This window comes from Salmo salar, chromosome ssa09 (genome assembly GCF_905237065.1).
Source record: "Salmo salar chromosome ssa09, Ssal_v3.1, whole genome shotgun sequence".
Classification (NCBI taxonomy): Eukaryota; Metazoa; Chordata; class Actinopteri; order Salmoniformes; family Salmonidae; genus Salmo; species Salmo salar.
In genome coordinates, this window is record NC_059450.1 from 146,305,830 (window position 1) to 146,331,451 (window position 25,622).

General features: G+C 49.6%; 1 protein-coding gene across 1 annotated transcript in view; it reads right to left on the reverse strand.

The window, feature by feature from the left end:
• Positions 1-244: 244 nt before the first annotated feature.
• Positions 245-25,622, reverse strand: part of dync2h1 (dynein cytoplasmic 2 heavy chain 1) — a 320,231-nt gene continuing 294,853 nt past the window's right edge. The window contains 5 exon segments of the mRNA XM_045724777.1: positions 245-473; positions 4,403-4,519; positions 9,450-9,531; positions 9,607-9,716; positions 11,411-11,500. Coding sequence (XP_045580733.1) covers positions 315-473; positions 4,403-4,519; positions 9,450-9,531; positions 9,607-9,716; positions 11,411-11,500 — 558 coding nt within the window. The 3' untranslated portion in view covers positions 245-314.

Below are 25,622 nucleotides of genomic sequence, written 5' to 3' on the forward strand. Positions count from 1 at the left end.
CTAGCCCCCTGGCCCAGCTCCCTCTTCTAGCCCCCCTACCCCAGCTCCCTCTTCTAGCCCCCCTACCCCAGCTCCCTCTTCTAGCCCCCTGGCCCAGCTCCCTCTTCTAGCCCCCCTACCCCAGCTCCCTCTTCTAGCCCCCTGGCCCAGCTCCCTCTTCTAGCCCCCTGGCCCAGCTCCCTCTTCTAGCCCCCCTGGCCCAGCTCCCTCTTCTAGCCCCCCTACCCCAGCTCCCTCTTCTAGCCCCCCTGGCCCAGCTCCCTCTTCTAGCCCCCTGGCCCAGCTCCCTCTTCTAGCCCCCTGGCCCAGCTGTCTCACTGCTGTTTGAGGAAGAGGGCAGCTCCATTCTGAATCCACTGGTCAGGGTTTCTTCCACAAGGTAGTGTGACGTGAGTCACCACGCTGACCCGCTCAGAGCTGGTGTACACAGGCAGAGAGATGACCTCCTCAGGACTGTAGCTGCCACTGGAACACTGCAATGTAACACACACAACGTTATATTAACATCAAATCAACCTTTATTGGTCGCGTACACAGATTTGCAGATGTTTTCGCAGGTGTAGTGAAATGCTTGTGTTTCTAGTTCCAACAGTGATATCTAGCAAATAAATATATACACAACTCACAGGTCCGTTGGTGTGTGTGTGTGTGTGTGTGTGTGTGTGTGTGTGTGTGTGTGTGTGTGTGTGTTGTTAAGGATGCACATTTCTGTACATTTTGTTGCTGACTAACAAACCCCCATTAACCAGTTAACAAACAGTAAAATGAGGTTCCCAAAGGAAAATACTATGCATGGAAGGAGCAGACATTTTTCATTAAGAGCTTAAAGAACAAGTGACAATAGCGAGCCTATCCTCTCATATTATTGAACAACAAACCACTGTAATGAAGCACAGAACTGAATAGATCCATTTCAAACATTTGCCGAAATGCAATTTGCGGGAAAACTCTGTTGTAGAAAACACATGATGTGATGCGTTTCATGTGACAGAGACAAACATCTCCGTTAGAAACTTAGAAGAGAGGGAATATGGAAATATGTAACAACTAAAATGGGTTGTTCATATGACTAGGATTGTGCCTTTGGCTTCTGGACAACGAAGGAAAGTTGATATAGGAAACGAGTAGTACAGGAGAGAAATACTGTAAAACTTTTTTTGGGTTGCTAGCTTAGCTGTTAGCTGCTTCATGCTGTTCCTCTCTCCCACTGCTCCCTGCAGCCAGTGTCTGTGAGTTGCCTAGCAACGAGTCTCTCCTCTGGCTTGCTTGCAGCTCATTCTACTCGAGACAGCAAGCCATTAGTTAACATACGAAATCTACTTTCTAACTCTAGAAACTCACTGTACGTGACTATTTTCGACAAAATAATCATTCCGGTCGACCAAGACCAAGTCTCTCTCTGTCCCCGTCTCTCTCTGTCTCCGTCTCTCTCTGTCTCCGTCTCTCTCTGTCTCCGTCTCTCTCTGTCTCCGTCTCTGTTCCTGTTTTATTGACTGACTAGATTTGTTCAATTCTGACACCAAATGAATCCCACAAAATGATACAAATGAACCTAGAGACTAATGAGCATGAATGGTGAAATGTCTTTTCGGAGGCTAACGACTAACGGTTAACATCCCCAGTAAAGGGTGGGCGAGGCCTCAGTAAAAGCAGTTTGAAGCTGGTCAGATAGGCCTCAGATCCCTCAGATAACTGCTGTAGCAGGGTTGAATCCACATTAGCCTGGTGGTCCAGCCATTAGACATTATACAGGAGCAACAGAGGGAGGAGAGGGAGGGAGGGAGAAGAAAGAGGGGATTATGCTCTATATCAAGTAGTGTTTGGTTAATAAAGCCACTGGTCAGATACTATCCATCACCTTTCCTGTCTGAGCAGTGTTACTCAGATAATTGAGGGAGAGGCCAGGAGAGAGGGAAGAAAGATGGCAGGCCTGTTCAAAGGATAAAATATATTGTTCCTTCTTTCACACAGTAAGACCTTCAGGGAAATAAACAACCCTGAACAAAAATATAAAGGCAACATGTAAAGTGTTGGTCCAATTGCTGAAATAAAGATCCCAGAAATGTTCCATAAGCACAAAAAGCTTATTTCTATAACACAAACTGTCATACACATACACGCATTCATACACACACACATATATGCACACACACGTACACATACATACACACACCCACACATACATACACACATTCACACAGTGACTCCTGTTGTTTTTCTGTGTCAGCCTCCAGTATTTATGCTGCAGTAGTTTATGTGTCGGGGGGCTAGGGTCAGTCTGTTACATCTGGAGTATTTCTCTTGTCTTATCCGGTGTCCTGTGTGAATTTAAATATGCTCTCTCTAATTCTCTCTTTCTCTCTTTCTGTCTTTCTCTCGGAGGACCTGAGCCCTAGGACCATGCCTCAGGACTACCTGGTATGATGACTCCTTGCTGTCCCCAGTCCACCTGGCCGTGCTGCTGCTCCAGTTTCAACTGTTCTGCCTGCGGCTATGGAACCCTGACCTGTTCACCGGACGTGCTTGTTGCACCCTCGACAACTACTATGATTATTATTATTTGACCATGCTGGTCATTTATGAACATTTTAACATTTTAACATCTTGACCATGTTCTGTTATAATATCCACCCTGCACAGCCAGAAGAGGACTGGCCACCCCTCATAGCCTGGTTCCTCTCTAGGTTTCTTCCTAGGTTTTTGGCCTTTCTAGGGAGTTTTTCCTAGGGAGTTTTTCCTAGCTACCGTGCTTCTTTCACATGCTTTGCTTGCTGTTTGGGGTTTTAGGCTGGGTTTCTGTACAGCACTTTGAGATATCAGCTGATGTACGAAGGGCTATATAAAAATAAATTTGATTTGATTTGAAATTTGATTACACAGGTGCACCTTGTGTTAGGGACAATAAAAGGCCAATGTAGAATGTGCAGTTTTGTCACACAACACAATGCCACAGATGTCTAAAGTATTGAGGGAGCACGCAATTGGCATGCTGACTGCAGGAATGTCCACCAGAGCTGTTGCCAGAGAATTTAATGTTAATTTCTCTACCATAAGCCACCTCCGTCGTTTTAGAGAATTTGGCAGTACGTCTAAGACCAGCTGATGAAACTGTGGGTTTGTACAACCAAAGAATGTCATCACTAACTGTCAGAAACCGTCTAAGGGAAGCTCATCTGCGTTCTCATTGTCCTCACCACGGTCATGACCTGACTACAGTTCGGCGTCATTACCGACACCAATGGGCAAATGGTCACTTTGATGGCCAATGGCACGTTGAAGAAGTGTGCTCTTTTTTATTGATAATGGTAAATGGTCATTTATATGCACAGTGATACCGTGACGAGATCCTGAGGCCCATCGTCGTGCCATTCATCTGCCGCCATCACCTCATGTTTCAGCATGATAATGTACGGCCCCATGTCACAAGGATCTGTACAAAATTCCTGGAAGCTGAAAATGTCCCAGTTCTTCCATGGCCTGCATACTCACAAGACATGTCACCCACTGAGCATGTTTGGGCTGCTCTGGATCTACATGTACGACATTGTGTTCCAGTTCCCACCAATATACACCAACTTCACACAACCATTGAAGAGGAGTGGGACAACATTCAGGCCACAATCAACAGCCTGATCAACTCCATGTGAAGGAAATGTGTTGCGCTGCATGAGGTAAATGGTGGTCACACCAGATACTGACTGGTTTTCTGATCCACGCCCCTACCTTTTTTAAAGGTATCTGTGACCAACAGAAGCATATCTGTATTCCCAGTCATGTGAAATTCATATATTAGGGCCTAATGAATTTATTTAAATTGACTGATTTCCTTCTATGAACTGTAACTCAGTAAACTCGTCGAAATTGCTGCATGCTGTGTTCAAATTTTTGTTCAGTGTAAATCAGAGAAGACGTGAACAATAAGAACTCTGTTGCCATGACAACAGCTAATCACAGAGCTGAACTCTGACCCTGACCCTGACCACAGAAAGAACAGAGAGCACTTCAATGATTCGTGTCCGTGTGTGTGTGAGTGAGGTGAGTGGTGAGTGGTGAGTGAGTGAGTGAGTGAGTGAGTGAGTGAGTGAGTGAGTGAGTGAGTGAGTGAGTGAGTGAGTGAGTGAGTGAGTGAGTGAGTGTGAGGTGAGTGGTGAGTGAGTGAGGGTGAGTGAGTGAGTGAGTGGTGAGTGAGGTGAGTGTGTGAGTGAGTGAGTGAGTGTGTGAGTGAGTGAGGTGAGTGTGTGTGTGTGTGTGAGTGAGTGGGTGAGTGAGTGAGGTGAGTGAGTGAGTGAGTGAGTGAGTGGAGTGTGGAGTGAGTGAGTGAGTGAGGAGGAGTGTGAGTGTGTGTGTGTGTGTGGGGTGAGTGAGTGTGTGTGAGTGTGAGAGTGAGTGTGTGTGTTTGTACCTGTGCTATCCAGGCCATGTAGCAGGCAGGTACAGCTGACACACTGGGGGAGTCATGTTGGTTCTCAGACAGACGAACCCCATCAAAACTACAGCCCTCCAACTGCAGACCACCCACCTACAGACATACAGAGAGATGGGGAGAGGAGGGGGGGAGACAGGAGAGAAAAAGAGAGAGAGAGAGAGAGAGAGATGGGGAGAGAGAGGAGAGAAAAAGAGAGAGAGAGAAAGAGATGGGGAGAGGAGGGGGGTGAGAGAGGAGAGAAAAAAGAGAGAGAAAGAGATGGGGAGAGAGAGGAGAGAAAAAGAGAGAGAGAGAAAGAGATGGGGAGAGGAGGGGGGGTGAGAGAGGAGAGAAAAAGAGAGAGAGAAAGAGATGGGGAGAGAGAGGAGAGAAAAAGAGGGAGAGAAAGAAATGGGGAGAGGAGGGGGGGTGAGAGAGGAGAGAAAAAAAGAGAAGAGAGAGAGAGAGAGATGGGGAGACAGAAAGAGGTACATCATTAGAAGCTGAGCTGTGTATCACAGTTAACTCTAAACACAACCATTTAAGTGATATACAGCATGAAAGGGAGATGAGGGAGAGAACGAATGATGTAATGGATGGAGAAGGAAGGCCCTCTCTCCTGTGTAAGTAATGTCATGTGTGTGCAGTATGATGTCATATTGGTGACTCAGGACTTACACAGGCTTGTGTGTGTGTCTGTGTGTGTGTCTGTGTGTGTGTGTGTGTCTGTGTGTGTGTGTGTCTGTGTGTGTGTGTGTGTGTGTGTGTGTGTGTGTGTGTGTGTGTGTGTGTGTGTGTGTGTGTGTGTGTGTGTGTGAGAGACTAGCAGAGGGGGGGGCTCTGGCGTCTGGTCAACCAAACACACCTCATAAATGTGTGTGTGAGATCATTGTGAAAGATGAATAATATTTTCTCTCAGCTGAGATGTCTGAAAGGAGTTTCCCCGTCTCCTCCCTGCAGCTGTAGCACTCTCTGCCCACGTCTGTCACCCTCTCTCTCCGTCTCCCTCTCTCTGTCTCCCTCTCTCTGTCTCCCTCGCTCTGTCTCCCTCTCTCTGTCTCCCTCTCTCTCTGTCTCCGTCTCTCTCTGTCTCCCTCTCTCTCTGTCTCCCTCTCTCTCTGTCTCCCTCTCTCTCTGTCTCCCTCTCTCTCTGTCTCCCTCTCTCTCTGTCTCCCTCCGTGTCTCTCTGTCTCCTGTCTCTCTGTCTCTCTCTCTCTCCGTCTCTCTCTCTCTCTGTCTCTCTCTCTCTCCGTCTCTCTCTGTCTCCGTCTCTCTCTCTCCGTCTCTCTCTCTCTCCGTCTCTCTCTCTCTCTCTGTCTCCCTCTCTCCGTCTCTCCGTCTCTCTCTGTCTCCCTCTCTCTCTGTCTCTCTCTCTCTCTCGTCTCTCTCTCTCTCCGTCTCTCTCTCTCTCCGTCTCTCTCTCTCTCCGTCTCTCTCTCTCTCTCCGTCTCCTCTCTGCTCCGTCTCCCTCTCTGTCCCGTCTCCCTCTCTGTCCCGTCTCCCTCTCTCCGTCTCTCTCGTCTCCGTCTCTCTCTCTCTCCGTCTCTCTCTGTCTCCGTCTCCCTCTCTCTCCGTCTCCCTCTCTCTCTCTCCCTCTCTCGCTCCGCCCTCTCTCTGTCTCTGTCTCTCTCTCTCTCCGTCTCCCTCTCTCCGTCTCTCCCTCTCTCCGTCTCTCTCTCTCGTCTCCCTCTCTCCGTCTCTCTCTCTCCGTCTCCTCTCTCTCCTCTCTCCCTCTCTCCCTCTCTCTCTCTCTCCGTCTCCCTCTCTCCGTCTCTCTCTCTCTCCGTCTCTCTCTCTCTCCGTCTCCCTCTCTCCGTCTCTCCCTCTCCGTCTCTCCCTCTCCGTCTCTCCCTCTCTCCGTCTCTCCCTCTCTGTCCGTCTCCCTCTCTCCGTCTCCCTCTTCTTGTCTCCCTCTCTCTCTCCCTCCCTCGCTCACCCTCTCTCCGTTTCTGTCTCTCTCTCTCCGTCTCCCTCTCTCTGTCTCCCGCTCTCTCTCCCTCCCTCGCTCCAACCCTCTCTCCATGTTTCTGTCTTTCTCTCTCTCCGTCTCCCTCTCTCCGTCTCCGTCTCTCCGTCCCCCTCTCTCCGTCTCCCTCTCTCCTCCCCCTCTCTCCGTCTCCCTCTCTCCGTCCCCCTCTCTCCGTTCTCCCTCTCTCTCTCTCCCTCTCTCTCCGTCTCCCTCTCTCTCCGTCTCCCTCTCTCCGTCTCCCTCTCTCCGTCTCTCTCTCTCCGTCTCTCCGTCTCTCCCTCTCTCCGTCTCTCCCTCTCTCCGTCTCCCTCTCCCTGTCTCCCTCTCTCCGTCCCCTCTCTCTCTCCGTCCTCCCTCTCTCCAGTCTCCCTCTCTCCGTCTCCCTCTCTCTCGTCTCCCTCTCTCCGTCTCTCTCTCTCTCCGTCTCTCTCTCTCTCTCTCCGTCTCTCTCTCTCTCCGTCTCTCTCTCTCTCCGTCTCCCTCTCTCTCCGTCTCCCTCTCTCCGTCTCCCTCTCTCCGTCTCCCTCTCTCCGTCTCTCCCTCTCCGTCTCTCCGTCTCTCCCTCTCTCCGTCCGTCTCCTCTCTCCTGTCTCCCTCTTCCTGTCTCCCTCTCTCTCTCCCTCTCTCTCAACCCTCTCTCCTGTCTCTCTCTCTCTCTCTCCGTCTCCCTCTCTCCGTCTCCCTCTCTCTCCGTCTCCCCTCTCTCCGTCTCCCTCTCTCCGTCTCCCTCTCTCCGTCTCCCTCTCTCTCCTCTCTCTCTCCGTCTCTCTCTCCAGTCTCCCTCTCTCTCTCTCTCTCTGTCTCCCTCTCTCCGTCTCCTCTCTCTCTCCGTCTCCCTCTCTCTCCGTCTCTCTCTCTCTCGTCCGTCTCCCTCTCCCTGTCTCCCTCTTCCTGTCTCCCTCTCTCTCTCCCTCCCTCGCTCCAACCCTCTCTCCATGTTTCTGTCTTTCTCTCTCTCCGTCTCCCTCTCTCCGTCTCCCTCTCTCTCCGTCTCCATCTCTCGTCTCTGTCTCCCTCTCTCTCTCCCTCCCTCGCTCCAACCCTCTCTCCATGTTTCTGTCTTTCTCTCTCCGTCTCCCTCTCTCTGTCTCCCGCTCTCTCTCCCTCCCTCGCTCCAACCCTCTCTCCATGTTTCTGTCTTTCTCTCTCTCCGTCTCCCTCTCTCCGTCTCCCTCTCTCCGTCCCCGTCTCTCCGTCCCCGTCTCTCCGTCTCCCTCTCTCCGTCCCCCTCTCTCCGTCTCCCTCTCTCCGTCCCCTCTCTCCGTCCCCTCTCTCCGTCTCCCTCTCTCCGTCCCCTCTCTCCGTCCCCTCTCTCCGTCTCCCTCTCTCCGTCTCCCTCTCTCCGTCCCTCTCTCTCTCCGTCTCTCTCTCTCTCTCCTCTCCTCTCTCTCCGTCTCCCCCTCTCTCCGTCTCTCTCTCTCCGTCTCCCTCTCTCCGTCTCCCTCTCTCCGTCTCCCTCTCTCCGTTTCCTCTCCGTCTCTCCCTCTCTCCGTCCGTCTCCCTCTCCCTGTCTCCCTCTTCCTGTCTCCCTCTCTCTCTCCCTCCCTCGCTCCAACCCTCTCTCCATGTTTCTGTCTTTCTCTCTCTCCGTCTCCCTCTCTCTCCGTCTCCCTCTCTCCGTCCCCCTCTCTCCGTCTCCCTCTCTCTCTCCCTCGCTCCGTCCCTCTCTCCATGTTTCTGTCTTTCTCTCTCTCTCGTCTCCTCTCTCCGTCTCACTCTCTCTCCGTCTCCCTCTCTCTCTCCGTCTCCCTCTCTCCGTCCGTCTCCCTCTCCCTGTCTCCCTCTTCCTGTCTCCCTCTCTCTCTCCTCTCTCTCTCTCTCCCTCTCTCCGTCTCTCTGTCTTTCTCTCTCCGTCTCCCTCTCTCTGTCTCCCTCTCTCTCCCTCCTCTCTCTCCGTCTCCCTCTCTCCGTCTTTCTGTCTTTCTCTCTCTCCGTCTCCCTCTCTCTCTCCGTCTCCCTCTCTCCGTCTCTCTCTCCGTCTCCCTCTCTCTCTCCCTCTCTCCACCCTCTCTCCAGTCTCGTCTCTCTCTCTCTCCGTCTCCCTCTCTCCGTCTCTCTCTCCCCGTCTCCCTCTCTCCGTCCCCCTCTCTCCGTCTCCCTCTCTCCGTCCCTCTCTCTCTCCCCTCTCTCCGACCCTCTCTCCGTCTCCCTCTCTCCGTCTCCCTCTCTCCGTCTCCCCTCTCTCCGTCTCCCTCTCTCGTCCGTCTCCCTCTCTCACGTCCCCTCTTTCTCTCTCCTCTCTCTCTCCCTCCCTCGCTCCAACCCTCTCTCCATGTTTCTGTCTTTCTCTCTCTCCGTCTCCCTCTCTCCGTCTCCCTCTCTCCTCGTCCACCCTCTCTCCAGTCCCCTCTCTCTCCGTCTCCCTCTCTCCGTCTCCCCTCTCTCCGTCCTCCGTCTCTCCGTCTCCCCTCTCTCCGTCCCCCTCTCTCCGGCCCCCTCTCTCCGTCTCCCTCTCTCCGTCTCCCTCTCTCCGTCTCTCTGTCCCCGTCTCCCTCTCTCCGTCCCCCTCTCTCCGTCTCCCTCTCTCCGTCCCCCTCTCTCCGTCCCCCTCTCTCCGTCCCCCCTCTCTCCGTCTCCCTCTCTCCGTCTCCCTCTCTCCGTCCCCGTCTCTCCGTCTCCCTCTTCTCTCCGTCCCCGTCTCTCCGTCCCCCTCTCTCTCTCTCTCCCTCTCTCTCTCCCTCCCTCGCTCCAACCCTCTCTCCATGTTTCTGTCTTTCTCTCTCTCCGTCTCCCTCTCTCCGTCTCCCTCTCTCTCCGTCTCCCTCTCTCCGTCCCCCTCTCTCCGTCTCCCTCTCTCCGTCTCCCTCTCTCTCTCCCTCCCTCGCTCCAACCCTCTCTCCATGTTTCTGTCTTTCTCTCTCTCCATCTCCCTCTCTCCGTCTCCCTCTCTCTCCGTCTCCCTCTCTCCGTCCCCCTCTCTCCGTCTCCCTCTCTCTCTCCGTCCCCCTCTCTCCGTCTCCCTCTCCCTCTCTCTCTCCCTCGCTCCAACCCTCTCTCCATGTTTCTGTCTTTCTCTATCTCTGTCCTCCTCTGTTCCCTGAGTGTTTACAGCATCATTGGGTTGTTGTAATGTACCTTGACTTGGAGTTGAGCCTCTGCTATGGGACTCTTCCATGATGCCACAAACTTCAGACTGTCCATGGAACAGCCCATAGACCTGACACAATGGACTAGGTATTAATACACACGTCATATTCACAGAAAGAGACTGACACACACTGTGGGGTGTTACCTGGCAGTCTCCTGTCGCAGGGCGTTGAGGAAGGTATCAGGGTGGAAGAGTTCAGACAGATCAACAGCATCAGACAGTAGAACCTGTCTTTCTGCACGCTCCACCCAACTCTACACACACAGAAAAACAACAGGAGTCACTGTGTGAATGTGTGTATGTATGTGTGGGTGTGTGTATGTATGTGTACGTGTGTGTGCATATATGTGTGTGTGTATGAATGCGTGTATGTGTATGACAGTTTGTGTTATAGACACACGCTCTCTCTGTCCAAACAGAGCCAGCTGGGAGCAGAGGACAGACAGACAGACAGACAGACAGACAGACAGACAGACAGACAGACAGACAGACAGACAGACAGACAGACAGACAGACAGACAGACAGACAGACAGACAGACAGACAGACAGACAGACAGACAGACGAAGTAAAGGAGAAGTCAATAGGGGAGTTAAATTAAAAGTGATTCTGTCTCCTTGTCCTTTTATCAGAGACACAGATCAACAGGAGAGATGCAGAAACAGCACTGACCTCAATTACCTCCCGCTGCAGGCACCGTGTGTGTGTGTGTGTGTGTGTGTGTGTGTGTGTGTGTGTGTGTGTGTGTGTGTGTGTGCGTGAGAGAGTAAGTGTGTAAACAGGCACGCAGTCACCAAGAGCACATCTACACTGAAGTAGTCCTCTGCAGAGCAGAAATGAATACATGGCATCATGCTGTTTGTATGGCAGAACACCAGGGAGAAGACTAACAGTAGATGGAAACACCATCATTCCATTTTGTTCACCTTAACCAACTTTAGGCACGAAGCAGCTTCCTCATAAACGACAAAAAAAATAACTGAATTTGAGGTCAGTTGAAAAACATGCTGACAGACTACAAACAGAATGAGCTACGATCTGATTTAATCTCTATAATAAATTGATTCTTTTTATGCTCATTGTCTATCTCAATTGGCTGACAAATAGATGTGAGCAAGCTTTCACTGAAGACAAATGCACCAGCTACACAAACACACATAAACACAAGAATAACACGCGCACACACACACACTGTGAGATTGTCCCAAGGCATGAATAATGCAGACTTAGTGTTGTGTGGTGGTTAGCATTCGTGTGTGTGTGTGTGTGTGTGTGTGTCAAGGTCAGTTTCTCTCTCTCCATGGCTGTCCTGTTATCCCTGTAATTCCTCTAATTCATCTTCCCTGGTGATATCAGCTGCTTGTGGAGGAGAGGGGAGCTAGTTAATGGAGTGAACACATTACTCAGGGTATGAGAGGACAGGCTGGGCCCGTTTGACACAACACGCACGGACGCAGGTGCACACCAGACTGACACACACACATTTGGAAGTGTGTTTGGCAGCGGGTTTGCAGAAAAGCGTTCCACTCCTCCCTCTCTTCGGACTCACTGTCCGCCTACCTCCATATGCTCAGACAGACACACGTGTGTGCACATGCACACACCCTTGTGTGGACACGCAAAAACACACAGATACACAAACATGCATGCACGCACGCCTGCACACACACACACACACACACACACACACACACACACACACACACACACACACACACACACACACACACACACACACACACACACACACACGCACACGCACACACACACGTGGTAGTAATTGGACAGATAGGGAGATAAAAGTCTATTCATATGGTTCCTCCTCTCTGTATGTTTGGTCAGAGGAGAGAGGGAGCTGTGGGACCAGTGAACCTGGCCTGCCATGACAATATCTGTGATCCCTCACGTTAACACATTTCACAAACAGCTGTGTGTGTGTCTGTGTGTACCTGTATAGCTAGAGCCCGTGTCACCACGGCCCTCAGGTACTGCATGGGTTCCTCTGGCCCCTCCCACTTATTCTGCCAGCTCAGCGGACACTGCAGAGACAGACAGACAGACAGACAGACAGACAGACAGACAGACAGACAGACAGACAGACAGACAGACAGACAGACAGACAGACAATCAGATTCATATTAACGGTGGACTGACAGAGGAGAGAGAGAACAGGATTCATATTAACGGTGGACTGACAGAGGAGAGAGAGAACAGGATTCATATTAACGGTGGACTGACAGAGGAGAGAGAGAACAGGATTCATATTAACGGTGGACTGACAGAGGAGAGAGAGAACAGGATTCATATTAACGGTGGACTGACAGAGGAGAGAGAGAACAGGATTCATATTAACGGTGGACTGACAGAGGAGAGAGAGAACAGGATTCATATTAACGGTGGACTGACAGAGGAGAGAGAGAACAGGATTCATATTAACGGTGGACTGACAGAGGAGAGAGAGAACAGGATTCATATTAACGGTGGACTGACAGAGGAGAGAGAGAACAGGATTCATATTAACGGTGGACTGACAGAGGAGAGAGAGAACAGGATTCATATTAACGGTGGACTGACAGAGGAGAGAGAGAACAGGATTCATATTAACGGTGGACTGACAGAGGAGAGAGAGAACAGGATTCATATTAACGGTGGACTGACAGAGGAGAACAGAATACATTTGTTCCAATGCTGCTGCATTTGGTGTGTGTGTCTGTGTTTGTGTGTGTGTGTTCTGAAATGAAGGGTGTTAACTCCCAGAGCAGGTTAGGAGTAGCAGGTCTTATTCCATATGATATTAGGAAGAGATCAAAGCTGTGTCCCCTAGAGAATACACACACACACACACACACACACACACACACACACACACACACACACACACACACACACACACACACACACACACACACACACACACACGTTTCTCAGGCTTAGAGTCATTAGCAGAGCTAAACGGCTGCCAGTCAGTCTCTGCTCTCTTCTACCCAGCTCAGCCCAGCCCAGCTCAGCCTAGCCCAGGTCAGCCTAGCCATCAGCCCAGCTCAGCCTAGCCCAGCTCAGCCTAGCCCAGGTCAGCCCAGCTCAGCCTAGCCCAGCTCAGCCTAGCCCAGGTCGCCCAGCTCAGCCTGCCCAGGTCAGCCCAGCTCAGCTCAGCCCAGCTCAGCCTAGCCCAGCTCAGCCTAGCCCAGCTCAGCCCAGCTCAGCCTAGCCCAGCTCAGCCTGGCCCAGCTCAGCCTAGCCCAGCTCAGCCTAGCCCAGGTCAGCCCAGCTCAGCCTAGCCCAGCTCAGCCTAGCCCAGCTCAGCCCAGCTCAGCCTAGCCCAGCTCAGCCTAGCCCAGCTCAGCCTAGCCCAGCTCAGCCTAGCCCAGCTCAGCCTAGCCCAGGTCAGCCCAGCTCAGCCTAGCCCACCTCAGCCTAGCCCAGCTCAGCCCAGCTCAGCCTAGCCCAGCTCAGCCCAGCTCAGCCTAGCCCAGCTCAGCCTAGCCCAGGTCAGCCTAGCCCAGCTCAGCTCAGCACAGCCTAGCTCAGCCCAGCAAAGCCTAGCCCAGCCTAGCCCAGCTCAGCCTAGCTCAGCCTAGCCCAGCTCAGCCTAGCCCAGCTCAACCTAACCCAGCCCAGCCTAGCCCAGCTCAACCTAACCCAGCCCAGCCTAGCCCAGCTCAACCTAACCCAGCCCAGCCTAGCCCAGTTCAACCTAACCCAGCCCAGCCTAGCCCAGTTCAACCTAACCCAGCCCAGTTCAACCTAGCACAGCTCACAGTAAGGACCACACTATTAAATATTTGAGGCAGATAGGTAGAACACACATCTCATACATACTATAACCTAGCCTATACGAAGAGAGACACACACCGATGTACATTCCAGGCAGCTGCAGTGCAGAGTGAAGGAGCTACAGCGAGATGGGGATAGAGAGAAAGAGAGCAAGATGGGGGGAGAGATCGAGAGATGGGGAGAGAGAGAGATAGGGAGAGACAGAGAGCGAGAGATGGGGCAAGAGAGAGATAGGGAGAGACAGAGAGAGCGAGAGATGGGGCAAGAGAGAGATAGGGAGAGACAGAGAGAGAGAGATAGGGAGACAGAGAAAGAGATAGGGAGAGAGAGAGATATGAGAGAGAGATAGGGAGAGAGACAGACAGAGAGAGATATATGGGAGAGAGAGGGAGAGATAGAGACAGACAGAGAGAGAGAGACAGAGACAGAGGGAGAGAAAGAGAGAGGGAGAGGGAGAGAGAAAGATGAGAGCATTTAAGGCAGCTCCACACAGGATTATGGGATGGAGAGGGAGAGGCGGTAAATGGACAAATCTATCTCTCTCCTCCTCCCTTCCTTCCTCCGTATCTGCCTCTCCCTCCTTTACTTTCTCCTTATCCCAGCCTTCAAGGTCCTCGCTGTCCAAATCACTAGACTTAAAATGGTCCAAACACATGTGCACAGTTGTGAAGAAGGCCCAACAGCGCCTCTTCCCCCACAGGAGGTTGAGAGCATTTTGACTGGCTGCATCACTGTCTGGTATGGCAACAGCACCACCCTCGATCACATGGCGCTACAAAGGGTGATGTGGACTATTGAACAGCTTCTATCTCTGATAAATAGCTACACAGACTATCTGAGATATAACCTTGTATCTTCATTTAAGTTTTATTTCACACACATACTGTCACTCACTCACTCACTCACTCACTCACTCACTCACTCACTCACTCACTCACTCACTCACTCACTCACTCACTCACTCACTCACTCACTCACTCACTCACTCACTCACACTGTCACTCCAACACTCACTCACTCCAACACTCACACACACTGTCACTCCAACACTCACTCACTCCAACACTCACTCAATCCAACACTCACTCACTCCAACACTCACTCACTCCAACACTCACTCACACTGTCACTCCAACACTCACTCACTCCAACACTCACACACACTCCAACACTCACTCACTCACACACACTGTCACTCCAACACTCACTCACACACACACTGTCACTCCAACATTCACACACTGTCAATCAAACACTCACACACACACAGTCACTCCAACACACACTGTCACTCCAACACTCACTCACACACACACTGTCACTCCAACACTCACTCTCACACACACTGTCACTCCAACACTCACACACACCATCATCTGCTCACTTACACATTATATGCACATACATTTACAGTGCATTTGGAAAGTAGTCAGACCCCTTGAATTTTTCCACATTTTGTTTCGTTAAAGCCTTATTCTAAAATTGATTAAATCTTTTTTTTCGCCCCTCATCAATCTACAAACAATACCACATAATGACAAAGAAAAAACTGGTTTTTAGAAATAAAATAAAAACGTATTGACATAAGTATTGAGACCCTTTGCTATGAGACTACATTTTGCTCAGGTGCACCCTGTTTCCACTGATCATCCTTCAGATGTTTCTACAACTTAATTGAAGGCCACCTGTGGTAAATTCATTTGATTGGACATGATTTGAAAGGGAAAAACCTGTCTATATAAGGTCCTACAGTTGACAGTGAATGTCAGAGCAAAAACCAAGCCACGAGGTCGAAGGAGTTGTCCGTAGAGCTCAGAGACAGGATTGTGTTGAGGCACAGATCTGGTGAAGGATACCAAACAATTTCTGCAGCATTGAAGGTCCCCAAGAACACATTGACCTCCATCATTCTTAAATGGAAGAAGTTTGTAACCACCAAGACACTTCCGAGAGCTGGCCACCCGGCCAAACTGAGCAATCGGGGGGAGAAGTGTCTTGGTCAGGGAGACCAAAACCCCGATGGTCACTGACAGAGCTTCAGAGTTCCTCTGTGGAGATGGGAGAGTCTTCCAGAAGGACAACCATCTCTGCAGCACTCCACCAATTAGGCATTTATGGTAGAGTGGCCAAATAGAAGCCAGTCCTCAGTAAAAGACACATGACAGCCTGCTTGGAGTTTGCCAAAAGGCACCTAAAGGACTCTCAGACCATGAGAAAGAAGATTCTCTGTTCTGATGAAACCAAGATTGAACTCTTTGGCCTGAATGCCAAGCGTCACGTCTGGAGGAAACCTGGCACCATCCCTATGGTGAAGCATGGTGGTGGCAGCATCATGCTGTGGGGATATTTTTCAGCGGCAGGGACTGGGAGACTAGTCAGGATCGAGGATTGAGGGAAAGATGAACGGAGCAAAGTACAGAGAGATCCATGATGAAAACCTGCTCCTGAGCGCTCAGGACCTCAGACTGGGGCGAAGGTTCACCTTCCAACAGGACAACGACCCTAAGCACACAGCCAAGACAACGCAGGAGTGGCTTCGGGACAAGTCTCTGAATGTCCTTGAGTGGCCCAGCCAGAGTCCGGACTTGAACCCGATCGAACATCTCTGGAGACCTTAAAATAGCTGTGCAGCGACGCTCCCCATCCAACATGACAGAGTTTCAGAGGATCTGCAGAGAAGAATGGGAGAAACTCCCCAAATACAGGTGTGCCAAGCCTGTAGCGTCATACCCAAGAAGACTCGAGGCTGTAATCACTGCCAAAGGTGATTCAACAAAGCTTTTATAAATGAGCTTTTTCAGTTTTTATTTGATTTATTAATTTATTTTTAATACATTTGCAAACATTTCTAAAAACCTGTTTTTGCTTCGTCATTATGGGGTATTCAAATCAAATCAAATGTTATTTGTCACATGCGCCGAATACAACAGGTATCGACCTTAGAGTGAAATGCTTACTTACAAGCATGTGTGTAGATTGATGAGGGGGAAAAAACGATTTAATCCATTTTAGAATAAGGCTGTAACGTAACAAAATGTGGAAAAAGTCAAGGGGTCTGAATACTTTCTGAATGCACTGTGTACTGACTCTACACACACACACAGACCCATTCACATACAAGCTGCTGCTCCTCTGTTTATCTTATATCATGATGCCTAGTCACCTTACCCCTGTACATATCTACCTCCATCACTCCAGTATCCCTGTCCCCTTACCCCTGTACATATCTACCTCCATCACTCCAGTATCCCTGTCACCTTACCCCTATACACATCTACCTCCATCACTCCACTATCCCTGTCACCTTACCCCTATACATATCTACCTCCATCACTCCAGTATCCCTTACCCCTATACATATCTACCACCATCACTCCAGTATCCCTGTCACCTTACCCCTATACACATCTACCTCCATCACTCCAGTATCCCTGTCACCTTACCCCTATACACATCTACCTCCTTCACTGCAGTATCCCCTTACCCCTATACATATCTACCTCCATCATTCCAGTATCCCTGTCACCTTACCCCTATACATATCTACCTCCATCATTCCAGTATCCCTGTCACCTTACCCCTATACATATCTACCTCCATCACTCCAGTATCCCTGTCACCTTACCCCTATACATATCTACCTCCATCACTCCAGTATCTCTGTCCTCTTACCCCTATACACATCTACCTCCATCACTCCAGTATCCCTGTCACCTTACCCCTATACACATCTACCTCCATCACTCCAGTATCCCTGTCACCTTACCCCTATACATATCTACCTCCATCATTCCAGTATCCCTGTCGCCTATACATATCTACCTCCATCACTCCAGTATCCCTGTCACCTTGCCCCTATACACATCTACCTCAATCACTCCAGTATCCCTGTCACCTTACCCCTATACACATCTACCTCCATCACTCCAGTATCCCTGTCACCTTACCCCTATACACATCTACCTCCATCACTCCAGTATCCCTGTCACCTTACCCCTATACACATCTACCTCCATCACTCCAGTATCCCTGGAACCTTACCCCTATACATATCTACCTCCATCACTCCAGTATCTCTGTCCTCTTACCCCTATACACATCTACCTCCATCACTCCAGTATCCCTGTCACCTTACCCCTATACATATCTACCTCCATCACTCCAGTATCCCTGGCACCTTACCCCTATACATATCTACCTCCATCACTCCAGTATCTCTGTCCCCTATACATATCTACCTCCATCATTCCAGTATCCCTGTCCCCTTACCCCTATAAAAATCTACCTCCATCACTCCAGTATCCCTGTCACCTTACCCCTATACACATCTACCTCCATCACTCCAGTATCCCCTTACCCCTATACATATCTACCACCATCACTCCAGTATCCCTGTCACCTTACCCCTATACACATCTACCTCCTTCACTGCAGTATCCCCTTACCCCTATACATATCTACCTCCATCATTCCAGTATCCCTGTCACCTTACCCCTATACATATCTACCTCCATCACTCCAGTATCCCCTTACCCCTATACATATCTACCTCCATCACTCCAGTATCTCTGTCCTCTTACCCCTATACACATCTACCTCCATCACTCCAGTATCCGTGTCACCTTACCCCTATACACATCTACCTCCATCACTCCAGTAACCCTGTCACCTTACCCCTATACATATCTACCTCCATCATTCCAGTATCCCTGTCGCCTATACATATCTACCTCCATCACTCCAGTATCCCTGTCACCTTGCCCCTATACACATCTACCTCCATCACTCCAGTATCCCTGTCACCTTACCCCTATACACATCTACCTCCATCACTCCAGTATCCCTGTCACCTTACCCCTATACACATCTACCTCCATCACTCCAGTATCCCCTTACCCCTATACATATCTACCACCATCACTCCAGTATCCCTGTCACCTTACCCCTATACACATCTACCTCCATCACTCCAGTATCCCTGTCACCTTACCCCTATACACATCTACCTCCATCACTCCAGTATCCCTGTCACCTTACCCCTATACACATCTACCTCCATCACTCCAGTATCCCTGTCACCTTACCCCTATACATATCTACCTCCATCACTCCAGTATCCCTGTCACCTTACCCCTATACATATCTACCTCCATCACTCCAGTATCCCCTTACCCCTATACATATCTACCTCCATCACTCCAGTATCCCTGTCACCTTACCCCTGTACACATCTACCTCCATCACTCCAGTATCCCTGTCCCCTATACATATCTACCTCCATCACTCCAGTATCCCTGTCACCTTACCCCTATACACATCTACCTCCATCACTCCAGTATCCCCTTACCCCTATACATATCTACCTCCATCACTCCAGTATCCCCTTACCCCTGTACATATCTACCTCCATCACTCCACTATCCCTGTCACCTTACCCCTATAAACATCTACCTCCATCACTCCAGTATCCCTGTCACCTTACCCCTATACATATCTACCTCCATCACTCCAGTATCCCTGTCGCCTATACATATCTACCTCTATCACTCCAGTATCCCTGTCACCTTACCCCTATACATATCTACCTCCATCACTCCAGTATCCCCTTACCCCTATACACATCTACCTCCATCACTCCAGTATCCCTGTCGCCTATACATATCTACCTCTATCACTCCAGTATCCCTGTCACCTTACCCCTATACATATCTACCTCCATCACTCCAGTATCCCCTTACCCCTATACATATCTACCTCCATCACTCCACTATCCCTGTCACCTTACCCCTATAAAAATCTACCTCCATCAATCCAGTATCCCTGTCCCCTTACCCCTATACACATCTACCTCCATCACTCCAGTATCCCTGTCACCTTTCCCCTATACACATCTACCTCCATCACTCCAGTATCCCCTTACCCCTATACATATCTACCTCCATCACTCCAGTATCTCTGTCCCCTTACCCCTATACATATCTACCTCCATCACTCCAGTATCCCTGTCACCTTACCCCTATACATATCTACCTCCATCACTCCAGTATCCCTGTCACCTTACCCCTATACATATCTACCTCCATCACTCCAGTATCCCTGTCACCTTACCCCTATACATATCTACCTCCATCACTCCAGTACCCCTGTCACCTTACCCCTATACATATCTACCTCCATCACTCCAGTATCCCTGTCACCTTACCCCTATACATATCTACCTCCATCACTCCAGTACCCCTGTCACCTTACCTCTATACATATCTACCTCCATCACTCCAGTATCCCTGTCACCTTACCCCTATACATATCTACCTCCATCACTCCAGTATCCCCTTACCCCTATACATATCTACCTCCATCACTCCAGTATCCCTGTCACCTTACCCCTATAAACATCTACCTCCATCACTCCAGTATCCCTGTCACCTTACCCCTATACATATCTACCTCCATCACTCCAGTATCTTTGTCGCCTATACATATCTACCTCTATCACTCCAGTATCCCTGTCACCTTACCCCTATACATATCTACCTCCATCACTCCAGTATCCCCTTACCCCAATACACATCTACCTCCATCACTCCAGTATCCCTGTCACCTTACCCCTATACACATCTACCTCCATCACTCCAGTATCCCCTTACCCCTATACATATCTACCTCCATCACTCCAGTATCCCCTTACCCCAATACACATCTACCTCCATCACTCCACTATCCCTGTCACCTTACCCCTATAAACATCTACCTCCATCACTCCAGTATCCCTGTCACCTTACCCCTATACATATCTACCTCCATCACTCCAGTATCCCTGTCGCCTATACATATCTACCTCTATCACTCCAGTATCCCTGTCACCTTACCCCTATACATATCTACCTCCATCACTCCAGTATCCCCTTACCCCTATACACATCTACCTCCATCACTCCAGTATCCCTGTCGCCTATACATATCTACCTATTTCACTCCAGTATCCCTGTCACCTTACCCCTATACATATCTACCTCCATCACTCCAGTATCCCCTTACCCCTATACACATCTACCTCCATCACTCCAGTATCCCTGTCACCTTCCCCTATACACATCTACCTCCATCACTCCAGTATCCCCTTACCCCTATACATATCTACCTCCATCACTCCAGTATCTCTGTCACCTTACCCCTATACATATCTACCTCCATCACTCCAGTAACCCTGTCCCCTTACCCCTATACACATCTACCTCCGTCACTCCAGTATCCCTGTCCCCTTACCCCTATACATATCTACCTCCATCACTCCAGTATCCCTGTCACCTTACCCCTATACATATCTACCTCCATCACTCCAGTATCCCTGTCCCCTTACCCCTATACACATCTACCTCCATCACTCCAGTATCCCTGTCCCCTTACCCCTATACATATCTACCTCCATCACTCCAGTATCCCCTTACCCCTATACATATCTACCTCCATCACTCCAGTATCTCTGTCACCTTACCCCTATACATATCTACCTCCATCACTCCAGTAACCCTGTCCCCTTACCCCTATACACATCTACCTCCGTCACTCCAGTATCCCTGTCCCCTTACCCCTATACATATCTACCTCCATCACTCCAGTATCCCTGTCACCTTACCCCTATACATATCTACCTCCATCACTCCAGTATCCCTGTCCCCTTACCCCTATACACATCTACCTCCATCACTCCAGTATCCCTGTCCCCTTACCCCTATACATATCTACCTCCATCACTCCAGTATCCCTGTCACCTTACCCCTATACATATCTACCTCCATCACTCCAGTATCCCTGTCACCTTACCCCTATACATATCTACCTCCATCACTCCAGTATCCCTGTCACCTTAACCCTATACATATCTACCTCCATCACTCCAGTATCCCTGTCATCTTACCCCTATACATATCTACCTCCATCACTCCAGTATCCCTGTCACCTTACCCCTATACATATCTACCTCCATCACTCCAGTATCCCTGTCAACCTATACATATCTACCTCTATCACTCCAGTATCCCTGTCACCTTACCCCTATACACATCTACCTCTATCACTCCAGTATCCCTGTCACCTTACCCCTATACATATCTACCTCCATCACTCCAGTATCCCCTTACCCCTATACACATCTACCTCCATCACTCCAGTATCCCTGTCGCCTATACATATCTACCTCTATCACTCCAGTATCCCTGTCACCTTACCCCTATACATATCTACCTCCATCACTCCAGTATCCCTGTCACCTTACCCCTATACACATCTACCTCCATCACTCCAGTATCCCTGTCCCCTTACCCCTATACATATCTACCTCCATCACTCCAGTATCCCTGTCACCTTACCCCTATAAACATCTACCTCCATCACTCCAGTATCACCTTACCCCTATACATATCTACCTCCATCAATACAGTATCCCTGTCACCTTACCCCTATACACATCTACCTCCATCACTCCAGTATCCCTGTCCCCTTACCCCTATACACATCTACCTCCATCACTCCAGTATCCCTGTTCCCTATACACATCTACCTCCATCACTCCAGTATCCCTGTCACCTTACCCCTATACATATCTACCTCCATCACTCCAGTATCACCTTACCCCTATACATATCTACCTCCATCACTCCAGTATCCCTGTCACCTTACCCCTATACATATCTACCTCCATCACTCCAGTATCCCCTTACCCCTATACATATCTACCTCCATCACTCCAGTATCCCTGTCGCCTATACATATCTACCTCTATCACTCCAGTATCCCTGTCACCTTACCCCTATACACATCTACCTCCATCACTCCAGTATCTCTGTCACCTACCCCTATACATATCTACCTCCATCACTCCAGTATCCCCTTACCCCTATACATATCTACCTCCATCACTCCAGTATCCCCTTACCACTATACACATCTACCTCCATCACTCCAGTATCCCTGTCCCCTTACCCCTATACACATCTACCTCCATCACTCCAGTATCCCTGTCCCCTTACCCCTATACACATCTACCCCCATCACTCCAGTATCCCTGTCACCTTACTCCTATACACATCTACCTCCATCACTCCAGTATCCCCTTACCCCTATACATATCTACCTCCATCACTCCAGTATCCCCTTACCCCTACACATATCTACCTCCATCACTCCAGTATCCCTGTCACCTTACCCCTATACACATCTACCTCCATCACTCCAGTATCCCTCTCTCCTTACCCCTATACACATCTACCTCCATCACTCCAGTATCCCCTTACCCCTATACATATCTACCTCCATCACTCCAGTATCCCTGTCACCTTACCCCTATACATATCTACCTCCATCACTCCAGTATCCCTGTCACCTTACTCCTATACATATCTACCTCCATCACTCCAGTATCCCTGTCACCTTACCCCTATACACATCTACCTCCATCACTCCAGTATCCCTGTCCCCTATACATATCTACCTCCATCACTCCAGTATCCCTGTCACCTTACCCCTATACATACCTACCACCATCACTCCAGTATCTCTGTCCCCTTACCCCTATACACATCTACCTCCATCACTCCAGTATCCCTGTCCCCTTACCCCTATACATACCTACCTCCATCACTCAAGTATCCCTGTCCCCTTACCCCTATACATATCTACCTCCATCACTCCAGTATCCCTGTCACCTTACCCCTATAAACATCTACCTCCATCACTCCAGTATCCCCTTACCCCTATACATATCTACCTCCATCACTCCAGTATCCCTGTCCCCTTACCCCTATACATATCTACCTCCATCACTCCAGTATCTCTGTCCTCTTACCCTTATACACATCTACCTCCATCACTCCAGTATCCCTGTCACCTTACCCCTATACACATCTACCTCCATCACTCCAGTATCCCTGTCACCTTACCCCTATACATACCTACCACCATCACTCCAGTATCTCTGTCCCCTTACCCCTATACATATCTACCTCCATCACTCCAGTATCCCTGTCACCTTACCCCTATACATATCTACCTCCATCACTCCAGTATCCCTGTCACCTTACCCCTATACATATCTACCTCCATCACTCCAGTATCCCTGTCACCTTACCCCTATACATATCTACCTCCATCACTCCAGTATCCCTGTCACCTTACCCCTATACATATCTACCTCCATCAATCCAGTATCCCTGTCACCTTACCCCTATATATATCTACCTCCATCACTCCATTATCCCCTTACCCCTATACATATCTACCTCCATCACTCCAGTATCCCTGTCACCTTATCCCTATACATATCTACCTCCATCACTCCAGTATCCCTGTCACCTTACCCCTATACATATCTACCTCCATCACTCCAGTATCCCTGTCCCCTTACCCCTATACATATCTACCTCCATCACTCCAGTATCCCTGTCACCTTACCCCTATACATATCTACCTCTATCACTCCAGTATCCCTGTCACCTTACCCCTATACATATCTACCTCCATCACTCCAGTATCCCCTTACCCCTATACACATCTAACTCCATCACTCCAGTATCCCTGTCGCCTATACATATCTACCTCTATCACTCCAGTATCCCTGTCACCTTACCCCTATACACATCTACCTCCATCACTCCAGTATCCCTGTCGCCTATACATATCTACCTCTATCACTCCAGTATCCCTGTCACCTTACCCCTATACACATCTACCTCCATCACTCCAGTATCTCTGTCACCTACCCCTATACATATCTACCTCCATCACTCCAGTATCCCCTTACCCCTATACATATCTACCTCCATCACTCCAGTATCCCCTTACCCCTATACATATCTACCTCCATCACTCCAGTATCCCCTTACCCCTATACATATCTACCTCCATCACTCCAGTATCCCCTTACCCCTACACATATCTACCTCCATCACTCCTGTATCCCTGTCTCCTTACCCCTATACACATCTACCTCCATCACTCCAGTATCCCCTTACCCCTATACATATCTACCTCCATCACTCCTGTATCCCTGTCACCTTACCCCTATACATATCTAACTCCATCACTCCAGTATCTCTGTCCTCTTACCCTTATACACATCTACCTCCATCACTCCAGTATCTCTGTCCCCTTACCCCTATACACATCTACCTCCATCACTCCAGTATCCCTGTCCCCTTACCCCTATACATACCTACCTCCATCACTCCAGTATCCCTGTCCCCTTACCCCTATACATATCTACCTCCATCACTCCAGTATCCCTGTCACCTTACCCCTATAAACATCTACCTCCATCACTCCAGTATCCCCTTACCCCTATACATATCTACCTCCATCACTCCAGTATCCCTGTCCCCTTACCCCTATACATATCTACCTCCATCACTCCAGTATCTCTGTCCTCTTACCCTTATACACATCTACCTCCATCACTCCAGTATCCCTGTCACCTTACCCCTATACACATCTACCTCCATCACTCCAGTATTCCTGTCACCTTACCCCTATACATACCTACCACCATCACTCCAGTATCTCTGTCCCCTTACCCCTATACATATCTACCTCCATCACTCCAGTATCCCTGTCACCTTACCCCTATAAACATCTACCTCCATCACTCCAGTATCCCCTTACCCCTATACATATCTACCTCCATCACTCCAGTATCCCTGTCCCCTTACCCCTATACATATCTACCTCCATCACTCCAGTATCTCTGTCCTCTTACACTTATACACATCTACCTCCATCACTCCAGTATCCCTGTCACCTTACCCCTATACACATCTACCTCCATCACTCCAGTATCCCTGTCACCTTACCCCTATACATATCTACCTCCATCACTCCAGTATCCCCTTACCCCTATACATATCTACCTCCATCACTCCAGTATCCCTGTCCCCTTACCCCTATACATATCTACCTCCATCACTCCAGTATCCCTGTCACCTTACCCCTATACATATCTACCTCCATCACTCCAGTATCCCCTTCCCCTATACATATCTACCTCCATCACTCCAGTATCCCTGTCACCTTACCCCTATACATATCTACCTCCATCACTCCAGTATCCCCTTTACCCCTATACACATCTACCTCCATCACTCCAGTATCCCTGTCACCTTACCCCTATACACATCTACCTCCATCACTCCAGTATCCCCTTACCCCTATACATATCTACCTCCATCACTCCAGTAACCCTGTCACCTTACCCCTATACACATCTACCTCCATCACTCCAGTATCCCTGTCACCTTACCCCTATACACATCTACCTCCATCACTCCAGTATCCCCTTACCCCTATACACATCTACCTCCATCACTCCAGTATCCCTGTCACCTTACCCCTATACAC